This window comes from Geospiza fortis, unplaced genomic scaffold, assembly GCF_000277835.1.
Source record: "Geospiza fortis unplaced genomic scaffold, GeoFor_1.0 scaffold439, whole genome shotgun sequence".
Lineage (NCBI taxonomy): Eukaryota > Metazoa > Chordata > Aves > Passeriformes > Thraupidae > Geospiza > Geospiza fortis.
In genome coordinates, this window is record NW_005054618.1 from 97,136 (window position 1) to 108,321 (window position 11,186).

The 11,186-nt window shown below is 50.9% G+C and overlaps 1 protein-coding gene across 1 annotated transcript in view; it reads right to left on the reverse strand.

Annotated features, from left to right (window-relative positions):
- OTUD7B (OTU deubiquitinase 7B) overlaps positions 1-11,186 on the reverse strand; it is a 33,274-nt gene that overhangs the window by 20,857 nt on the left and 1,231 nt on the right. The window contains exons 3-11 of the mRNA XM_031064702.1: positions 10,564-10,803; positions 5,974-6,075; positions 5,462-5,589; positions 4,585-4,697; positions 3,251-3,378; positions 2,478-2,627; positions 1,939-2,053; positions 1,233-1,317; positions 2-670 (exon numbers count right to left, since the gene is read on the reverse strand). Coding sequence (XP_030920562.1) covers positions 2-670; positions 1,233-1,317; positions 1,939-2,053; positions 2,478-2,627; positions 3,251-3,378; positions 4,585-4,697; positions 5,462-5,589; positions 5,974-6,075; positions 10,564-10,803 — 1,730 coding nt within the window. The remainder of the gene's footprint in view (position 1; positions 671-1,232; positions 1,318-1,938; positions 2,054-2,477; positions 2,628-3,250; positions 3,379-4,584; positions 4,698-5,461; positions 5,590-5,973; positions 6,076-10,563; positions 10,804-11,186) is intronic.

Sequence of the window (11,186 nt, forward strand, 5' to 3'; positions counted from 1 at the left end):
CCGGGGCAGCGCTGCCCAGCGCCTTCTTCTCGGCCTCCTTCTGCCTCTGCTCTGCCAGGAACCGCTCCTCAGCGTCCAGGAGGTACCTCTGGATCATCTCCTCCTGGAACTGGTGCCGGGTGCTGGTTTTGAGGTGGCTGGCGAAGATGAACTTGCGCTCGCCCTGCATGGCGGCGCGCAGGATGCTCAGGCTCAGCCGCACGTCGCTGCTGTACTTGGAGGGATCCGAGGGCTTCTCCAGGGCTGCTTTACCTGCACAAGGCTTCTCTGCAGGAGCCAAATCTCCAGGGGAACATTCCTCTTTGCTGTCTTTCCGTGCCTTCAGGGATCCTTTCTTCTTCTTCTCCAGGGTGTCTCCCTGCCCGTTGCTCACGCCGCCCTTGACGCCTTTGCTGTGCATCAGCCCCCCCATGTTCTTTTTTAGTTTGCTGCCCAGAGTCTTCCCGAAGCTCCCCAGCTTGTTGGCTACCGAGTCTGCTCTTTTTTTATCCTTTTCCTTCTCCTTTTCCCTCTCTTTCTTTGGTTTCTCCCTGTCCTTGGCTGCCCTGGTGCCCCCGTTGCTGGCAGAGCTGCTGCACACCGACTCCTTGTCCGACTCGCCCGACTCCGCTGCCGAGCGAGCGTCGTCGCCCGCCGAGGCCGTGGGGGATTCTGGCTGAGCCAGGGGCGCCTGGGGAGGGAGGAAAGACAAACACCAGAGTCTAGAAACTCCTCAGGTAAAGATTTTCAGGTGGAAGGTGAAGCAAAGGAGGTGGTTTTGCTTGGAACACGGAGGGGACACCGAGAAAGGTGTGTCCTGCACATCCCTAAATATCCCCGTGGCAGCTTTGCAACCTGAGATAGTCCAGGATCTTATGATTCTATTCTGTGATTCTCTGATACCTCCACTTGCAAATCCAGGGAAATTTCAGGTGCAAAGCCAGGGAAGAGGATGTCCCAGTCTCGAGGTGGCCATAAACCAACAGCTCCCATTTCTTTGGAGCATGGGGCGTCCCTGAGGGGCTTCTGGGTCATGTGAAAACTGAAAATGGATGTCAAAAGTTCTGGGGAAAAGGTGCCCACATACAAAACTGAGTTATTTCCCTGCTCTCTGAGCAGAATCAGCCACAATTCCTGTGGGCACAGAACCCCTCATGAGGCAGAGCCCCCAGGTAAGGCCCTACAACAGCTTCCCTGTAGAGAGGAGGGGTTGAATAATTCATAGGTAAAGAAGATCCCCCTGGTCCCTTTACCTGCATGTCACAAGGCAACGTGATCCATCTGACATTCATGTAGCTGTGCAGCAGGTGCAGTTTGGCTTCCAGTGACAGGGTCACGCTGGCATTGGAGGGGGGGAAAGCCACAAGTTAGAGCCATTTCCCACCTGGAAATATCTCCCCCCATATTTACATTATTCCCTGTGTTATGTATTTAAATGGCTGTTTCCCAAGGGTACAAAAGGGATAATTATGCAGCTTTCCTTTCAATGAAAACCCAAAGGGAGAAATCAAATTCCTCAAAATGTTTCTTGCCTCAGCCATTGGAAGTGCTGGGACCAAACCATGGTGAGATCTGGCCAAAGCCTCACCCAGACCAGGCATGGGCTGGTGGCCACCACCCTCCCTGCTCCAGGGACCCACAACACAAGGATTTGGTGGCAAATGGAAAAATTTGTGCACATTTTTTGTGCTGCTGTCACAGGAGATCCTCCCCTGCTGCTGGTGCCTTGAGCTATACCCAGCCCAGAGCTCCAGGACCTGGAGCATCATCACTTAGATGTGGGAACAAAGCTTGTGAGATATCACAGCCCCACCCAAATCACACCAAAATGAAGGAAAATGAAGGAAAAGCTGAACAGTGCCATTCCCTGGGCACAGCTTTCATCCAGCACAAGAAAACCCAGCTGGGGCCAGGACTGACCCCTTCATCTGTGACCTCTCTGCTCTGCAGATCACCAACCTGGCCAGCTTGACATTGTCACTGTCATCCTTCCCCCACTGCCACTCCTTGCCGGGGTCCACGGCGAAGTGCACGGGGAGCAGTTTGTGCTCAGAGTCTGTCAGGGGGATCACAGCTGCCAGAAATGGGACAGAAATGTCACATTTACAGCCCAGGAGGACAAACATTCCACACCTGGAGCCAAGCCTGAGCACCCAGCAGGAGCATTTTTGTCACCTCTGGTGGCAAATCCCAGTGCCTGGGATCATGGAATTGTCACAGCACCATGGAATTCCTCAGGACCCTCCCAGGGAAGAGTTTCTCCACAATATCCCATCCAACTCTGCCCTGTGTCAGCGGGAATCCACTCCCCCTGTCTTGTCACCCTTGTCCCAAGTCTCCCTGCAGCTCCTGGAGCCCCTCTGGGCACTGCAAGGGCTCCAAGGTCAGGACACTGTTGGTTTTTTGGGCTGACCTTGATGGGACCTGGCCAGCTCTTCCTCCCCAGCACTCCCAAATCTTCCTCCTCCTCAGTTTCTCACCTGAATCTCACCACTCACCTTGATCTTTTGTGTTTTCCTTCTGCTCCATGGAGACCAGGGCAGAAAAATGAGCTTGGTCATAAGCCAGGACCAGTGGAGACCGGTGGCATTTGGTGGCTGGGACTTCCAGGGGCAGATAGATCCCTCCAAAGGGAATTGGGGCAAATGCTGGGAACAATTGGAGAGTGGTTAGCTCTGATCACAGGTTCAAGAGTTCAGAGTTGTTTGTGCTGTAGCTGCTCCAGAATGAGCCCTTTGCCTCAACTGAGGGCTCACCTGCAATTATCTGTCATCCCAGGGGACATGAAACAAAACCACAACCCAAAATAGATGTTTATTTTACATCAGGAGGATTTAAAATGTAGAATGAGCTGGGATTTTCTATAAAAAGCCTTCCTCTTCACTCCTCCACAAGACAAACTTTGCCCACAGAAGGATGGAAATTGATTAACCTTCTCTGACAGGGAACTGAAGGTGATGGTGGAAAACCCAACACCCAGGGAATGGAGGAAAATCCACCACTCAGGGAATGGAATTTCTCATCTCTAGATGTGTGTGTAGAGGTAAAAAAAGAGAAAAAAACCTCGTGTGGATGCTCTGAAAGCAGCAGAAATTGGGCTGGGAGCCAAATCTGACCTGGCCCCTCCATGGACTCACCTGCAGCAGGTCGATTTTCCCCTCTGCACCATTCCCAACTGCAGGTGCAGCTTTGACAGCAAAGAGGCCCCAGAAAGGGTGGAAAGGAAATGTGGAGAGCTCAGAGAGGCTTTGGGAAGAGAGGAAGGTCTCACCTTCACCACCTGAGTCCCTCAGCATCGTGTCTGCCACCACCACGATGGGTCTCTTCAGCACGTGGGCCAGGACAAAGACGTGGAACTCCTCCAGGCTCTCGTACACTGGCTCCTCTGAGCTCTCCACCCTTGGGCAAAGGAAAAGCTGAATGTCATCCTTTGGATAATCTGGATATTCAAACATTTGCTTTGGAACACCAGGAGGAGGTTTCACAGTCAGCAGAGGCTGAGCTCAGCACTAATCTGAGGGTTTAGGTGTGGATTCCCGAAATGTCCGGCTCCAAAACAAAAGGTTTGTGCCCAAGGAATGGCCAGCTGCTGCCTGGCACTGCTGGGAGTCCCTTATCTAAAGATAAGGACAGCTGTGGCTGGGAAGTGTCCTTGAAACAGAAGGGAGATGGCAAAAACTCTCAGCTCTGGGTTTATTCTCTCATTTCAGAGTGAGAAGCACAAGGAAACAAAAGGGAGCACAAGGAAACACAAACACAAGGGAGCAGAAGGGAGAAAAGGGAGCACGAGGAAGCAAAGGAAACAAACACGAGGAAGCACAAGAAGCACAAGGAAAACACAAGGAAACACAAGGAAACACAAGGAAAACACAAGGAAAACACAAGGAAACACAAGGAAACACAAGGAAACCACAAGGAAACACAAGGAAACCACAAGGAAACACAAGGAGGCACAAAGGAGCACAAGGAAAGACAAGGAAACACAAGGAAAATATTTATTGCCTGCCCAATCCATGTGCCACCCCACAGAAGAAGCCCCAAAATCCTTTCCTGGGATGCTCCGTGTGCCTGGTGCTTCCTCAGGATCTTCGTCCTTCCCCTGAAACCCCAACCAGAGCAACCCAGAGCTGCTGCCCTGCCCTGGAGCACCACGAGAGCTGTGCCCTGAGGGGATTCACTCCCTGTTGCAGCCCTGGGTGTGGATTTACTCCCTGTAGTACCCCAGGGTGCAGATTCACTCCCTGTAGTACCCCTGGGTGTGGATTTACTCCCTGTAGTACCCCAGGGTGCAGCTTTACTCCCCGTTGTAGCCCTGGGTGCAGATTTACTCCCTGTAGTACCCCAGGGTGCAGATTTACTCCCTGTTGCAGCCCTGGGTGCAGCTTTACTCCCTGTAGTACCCCAGGGTGCAGCTTTACTCCCTGTAGTACCCCAGGGTGCAGATTTACTCCCTGTTCCAGCCCTGGGTGCAGATTTACTCCCTGTAGTACCCCAGGGTGCAGCTTTACTCCCCGTTGTAGCCCTGGGTGCAGATTTACTCCCCGTTGCAGCCCTGGGTGCAGCTTTACTCCCCGTTGCAGCCCGGGCTGTGCTCCCTGCCCGTACCCGCTGCAGCCGCCGCCGTTGGTGCCGTAGTGCACGCGGGGCTCGCTCGATGCCAGCTTGATCAGCTCGTTCCACTCCTTCTGCCACTCCTCCTCCGTGTAAACCAGGCCAGACTGGAAAAGGGCAAAAAGAATCCAAAATCATCCAGGCAAAGCACTCCCAGCTGCTCCAGCATGGGTTTGTACCCACAGCACAACTTTTCTCTATGCAAAAAAAAAAAAATCAACACATTCTGCACCATGTCCTCAAAAGCGCTTCCCAATATTCATCCAAATTTCCCCTCTCAATTTCAATCCATTCCCCTTGCTCCTGTCACTTGTCCCATGTAGGAATGTGCTCTCTGTCGATGGAGTGACAAAACTATCTTTTGTGTCTTTAAAAAGGAAAAAAGTCCAGAAGTTTCTCTCCTCGATTAGGTAAAAAGACATCTCACAGGACTTGGGGGACTCATGGATGGCTAATTGGACAGAAGCAAAAAAGTCTTGCCTAAGCAATTCACTAGAAAAAGAAGTGAACAAAGAAATTCATCACTTTTGTGAGGTGTTTTACCAGGAGCAAGAGCCTCTTGCCCCTGGCTCGGTTTTTCTCTGTAAAGAGTTTTGTTATTTTGCCTTTTATTAAAACTTTTCTGTTCCCAGCACTATCACAGAAGCCATCCTGTTAATTTTAGAAGGTAGCTGAGCTATCTTGGGTGTGATATAAATCTCCCAGAGCTTACAAGGCCTGGCTCAAGGAGACCAACGCATCAGCCCCTGCATTTTGCTGCAGCTCTGACTGCAGGACACCCCTGACCACAGCACAGCCCAAAATTCCCAAAGGCACAGGATGTTTGCCCAGGATGGCAAAAAGGGCCCGAAGCAGCCCTGAGCTCCCAAACCTCCTTGTTCTGCTGGGTCTGCTGCCAGCGCCATCTGCGCCTCAGCGCCTCCCGCTCCGCTCCCTTGTCCATCAGGGTGTGCAGGGATTTCCTGAGCATCAGATCCCGGTCATGGAAGCCCCACATTCCTGCAGGGAGAAGGAGCAGGAAGGTCAGGAGGAGCTGCTGTGACTCCCTGAGCCACTGAAGGGAAGGGGCTGCTGCATTATCCCACATTTCCTTCAGGCATCCAGGGAAACTCGCACAAATCAGAATTACACACAAATAACAGCCAGGATTTGCACCCAGAGCACTTCTCCTCTATTTATTTTCCCCCCACGTCCTTTATTTCCCTCCTCACAGCCCATCAGAGGGGGAGAAGGATTTGAGAAGCTGCTGGCAGCCCCTTCCCTTGAAGCCCCTGCCAGGAGCAGCAGCATCCAGAACGAGGGGCTCCTGCCCCCAAAGGAGGATGGTGGGATCTTCCCCAGGGATTTGGTGGCTGTTTTCTCGTGGATTGAGGCAAATCTTACCCAGGGAGGCAGCGTGGAGCAGGCAATTCCCATCACCAGTGGTGGCCAGGGGCAGCAGGCGCTGGCAGCTCGGATCCACCGTCACCCACCAGTTGAGACGTCCTGGGGACAATTGGGAGAGTGTGAAACCATGGCAAGGGACTGGGGGGCTCTGGGGGCACTGCAGGATGGGATTTCAGCCCTTCTGAATAAAAAAACAGCTGAATGAGCAGTTTAGACAGGGTGGAAGGAGCACCTGGGCAGGGGGGAAGGTACAGACCCAAGCCAGGACTGGGTGGGGAAGAGTCAGGACAAAGCAACAAAAAGAGGAGATTGGAGCTGCAAAACTCCCTGAGGATGCCAGGAAAAGACTGAGCTGAATTTGGGGCAGAATTACACACAAGTAGGAGCCAGGAATTCCACCCAGAGCAGCTCTCCTCTATCTGTTTTTCCCCCCACACCCCTTATTTCCCTCCCCACAGGCTGAAAATGCCACCAGGAGCACCCAGCACAAACAATTTCTCCAGGGAAAATCAGCCTTTTGCTGCTTCTTGGAACCAAATCCCTCCAGTTTCAAGTCTCTCGTGGCCACATTTCGCTGCTCACTGCTTTTTAGGCAGAATATTCCAGGATTTCTGCTGATCCCAGCAGCTTTCCTGCTGCAAATGCAAACTGACAGTGCTTCAGACTGGGAGTTTTGGGTCATGGTGGTGATTCAAGTCAAAAGCAGCTAAAAATAGAAGGTTGGAAGAAATGCCCAGTGAGCCCAGAGATTCAGCCCTTCCCCAGGGAGGGAAGTTGGGCTGGATCAGGACTTTGAACCCCCCGTGTCTGTGTCTTGCCCTGCCCTCAACATCCCTCCTTGGCTGCTGTGTTTTCCAGGGCTTTTTGGATCCTGTGCAACAGGCAGGTTTTTGGCTGGATGAAGCTGTTTAGGCTTCCAAGCTGTATTTAAATTGCTCCTGCAGGAAACCAGCCCTTTTCCTTTCGTTTTCAGAGCCTCTCCTTCTTCTGGAGCAGGATCCCTGCTGGGGATCCCAGTACAGAGACATGGGATTGCTGGGAATGCTTTGTACAACCTCAGGGAGAGCAGCTGGAGAGGAACTAAAGGCAGAAAACAGGGGTTAAAACATCCCCAAACACCAGAAATGCTCTTTGTGTGTCTGGCTGGTGCCTGGGAGGTTGTGCAAGCCCTGTCCCAGTCGGGGCTGAGGGGACACACCTTGCAGAGGTATTTCTGTGCCCAAGTGTTTGCACTGACTCCGCTTACGCAAGAGAAATCGGCTCCAAAGGAACCACACGCCCAACCCAACCCTCCTGCCAGGGTCTGGCTCCTGTTGGAAAGGCCAAGAGCCTGCCCAGAAGTGTTGAAAACAATGTGAGAAGCCAGGAAATTTCCCTCTGGCTGCCCTGCAGGACTCCAGACCCTGGGAAGGGGCTCAGAGACCTTGGCACAGTCAAAAACACCTGAGCCTTCGATTTTAACCCATGGAAAAAAACAATTCCCAACTTTGTGTGAGCCACAAGAGTCTGAGTAGAATGTTAGGGGATTTATGACAGGGTGAAAAAGTAGAATTTTGGGGTTTTAGAATGGGATTTGGGTGGAAATTCCTCTGACTGCCCTGGAGGACTCCAGACCCTGGGAAGGGGCTCAGAGAAATTGGCACAGAGTCAAAAACACCTCTGCCTTCCATTTTAACCCATGGAAAAAAACAATTACCAACTTTATGTGAAGATTGTTGGCACAGTCAAAAACACCTGCACCTTTGATTTATCCCATGGAAAAAAACAATTCCCAACTTTGTGTGAGCCACAAGAGTCTGAGTAGAATGTTAGGGGATTTATGACAGGGTGAAAAAGTAGAATTTTGGGGTTTTAGAATGGGATTTGGGAGGAAATTCCTCTGACTGCCCTGGAGGACTCCAGACCCTGGGAAGGGGCTCAGAGACGTTGGCACAGTCAAAAACACCTGCACCTTTGATTTATCCCATGGAAAAAAACAATTACCAACTTTATGTGAAGATTTACAAGCCACAAGAGTTTAAGTAGAATGATAGTTAGTTATTCACAAGGTGGAAAAATAGAATTTTGGGGTTTTTAGAGTGGGGGTTCAGGAGGCAGGATGGAGGGATTTGGGTGTGCCTTGTCCTTCCTCTTTCTTCTTCTTGTCCTCCATCTTCTGGGTGATGGTGGCACTTTTGGATTGGTTTAGAGAAGAGACAAACTGTCTAACATAGGTGATAGGTATTGGGATATTATTGTAATTAAAGTACATGTAGTTTTTAGTATAAAAAGATGACACCACCCCAAGGCAGTCAGTGTGCTGGACAGATCTCAGCAGGTCAGGAAAAGAATGAAATAAAATAAAAATAAACAACCTTGGGAACCACAGCTGAGAGATCCTGACTCCTTCTTTGATTACAGGGCTGGGAAAAAGAGATTTTTCATCACCGTGGGGTCATCTCGATCCAAGAGCTTCCCAGAAGTGTTGAAAACAACACATTTTTGTGTGTGTAGCTCCTGAGAGCCAGCCCTGAGAGCTCTGCAGGGAAATCAACTGGATTTAGGAGCCTGAGGGATCTTTTTAGAATGGTTGTGGCAGCAACAGATTTTCTGCACAGAGGAAAAGTCCAGTGGCATCCAGAGGATCCCTCTGCACGCAGCACCACGAGCCTGTTTCATCCCACAGGGGCTTTGGGGAAATCCCATTGCATTTTCCAGCAGGAGCCACCTGAACAGGTCACAGCAATGGGAAGGAACTGATGGCTCCACCCAGCCTGAAGGGAGGATTGCCTCATCCAAACCATAAATGAGGATTTGCCTCATCCAAACCATAAATGGCTCCCCCAAGGCTACCAGGAACCCACTGAGGCTTCCTGACACAGGGAGTGTCCCAGGGATTGCTCCAAGGGATCAGGATCTTTAATTTCTTCATGATTTTTCTCCCCAAATATCCTCAGGTGAGGCACCACGGATTGCTCCTCCCTGTGTGACACAAACAAACCCAGTCTGCGAATTCCCAGCTCAGAGCAAAGCCTGATTGCTGATCCACAGGGGTTTGTGTCAAACCAAGGCTCCACTGAGGGCAGAGACCTTTCCATACCACTCCAAGCCTATTCAAAGCATTCCCAGAGGATCTCATTGAAGTTTTCAGACACTTTGAAAGTGCTAACTCTGCCACAATGGTGTAACAGGAGCTCTGAATACGTGGGGAAGAGGATCTGAACATTTATTGGGCTGTAAATTGTATTTCCTTAATCCCCTCAGGATGGTGTGTGCTAAATTAATAACCTGAGTCCCTGTAGATCACAGCACCATGCTCGAAACCCTACTTGGAATATTTCATAGCTGCACTACAGCCCTTTGTTAGACAAAACACTCATTTATAACAACCCACAGACACTCAAACCCCCAAAAGGCATTTTCTAAAACTCAGAATTTCTAAATTCCTTCCCTTTAACAGCATCTCAGCACACCTGGAAGTGGCCCCAGCCTACAGATGAAGCACCCAGCAACCCCCAGCCCCAGATTAGATTTGTGCTGGGACAGAGGAAGCCAAGCCCTGCTCTGCTGGGATGAGATCTGGGGTTGATCTGCACCAGCAGCTCTGCTGTCACCTCCCAGCATCACCGTGTAATGGGATCGCTGGGATCAAGTGCTCATTCCCAAAACATGAGAATATTTCTTACAGCGACTCCTGAGCAGCACAGGGGGAAGTTGGGCCCTCAGAGTGTCTGTTATCCCTAAGGATAATGTGTTTTGTGGTATGTGCAGCAGCACAGAAACAGCAGGAGTGTAAATGTAAACCCTCCTGAGATCCCTCACGGGAACCTTCCTGGTGCCAGGGATGAGGTCTTTCCCTGCCAGCACAGATGTCCCCTCATTCCCTCATTTACAAACTCCTGGATGTTCCCCTCATTCCCTCATTCCTGAATTCCTGGATGTCCCCTCATTCCCTCATTTACAAATCCCCTGGATGTTCCCTCATTCCCTGATTTACAGACCCCTGGATGTTCCCCTCATCCCCTCATTTACAAATTCCTGGATGTCCCCTCATTCCGTCATTTACAGACCCCTGGATGTCCCCTCATTCCTGAATTCCTGGATGTCCCCTCATCCCCTCATTCCCGAATTCCTGGATTCCCCTCATTCCCTCATTTACAAATCCCTGGATGTCCCCTCATTCCCTGATTTACAAACCCCTGGATGTCCCCTCGTTCCCTCATTTACAAATTCCTGGATGTCCCCTCATTCTCTCATTTACAGACCCCTGGATGTCCCCTCATTCCCTGATTTACAAACCCCTGGATGTCCCCTCATTCCTTCATTTACAAATCCCTGGATGTCCCCTCATTCCCTCATTTACAGACCCCTGGATGTTCCCCTCATTCCCTCATTTACAAATCCCTGGATGTCCCCTCATTCCCTCATTTACAAACCCCTGGATGTCCCCTCATTCCCTCATTCTCAAATCCCTGGATGTTCCCCTCATCCCCTCATTCTCAAATCCCTGGATGTCCCCTCATTCCCTCATTTACAGGGTGGTCCCCAGACAATGCCACACCCCAGGATGCCCCTGTGGGTGGCACTGCCCACGTCCCCAGCACTCACCAGCCTGCTCCAGTGCCACCAGCATGGACTGCTCGATGAGATCCCGCTCGATGAAGCTGCGGAAATCCTCGGAGTACACGGTGAGGTCGGGCAGCTGGAAGGTGCAGATGGGCATCTCCAGCAGGTGCTCGCTGCTGCTGCCATTGCTGGAGACGTGCGAACGGGCCAGGGACACGATGGTGGAGCTGGCATGGGAGATGCCCCGGGACAGGCGCTTCTCTGGGGGAAAGGAGGAAGAACAACCAGCAAAGTGGGGCAGGAGCCGTGTGACAAAACCATTTTCACCCAAAGAATAATAAAGTAACTGGAATTGTCTTCCCAGTTGGATATTAGGAAAAAAAAAATTTACTGAAAGAATAATAAAGCACTGGAATGCTCTTCCCAGAGAGGTGTAGAATCACCATCTCTGGATTTGTTTAAAAAAACATTGGACATGGTGCTATAGTCTGGTTGAGGTGTGAGGGCACAGGTTGGAGGATGATCTCAGAAGTCTCTCCCATTGTCACAGACATCCCTTTTGTGAAAATCCTTTCTTAGGATTTTTCCTTCTGAGAAGCTAAGAGGCCTCAGAAACAAAATGTAAACAATGGTTATCTGCTGCTGTGGAATGCAACAGGTGGATC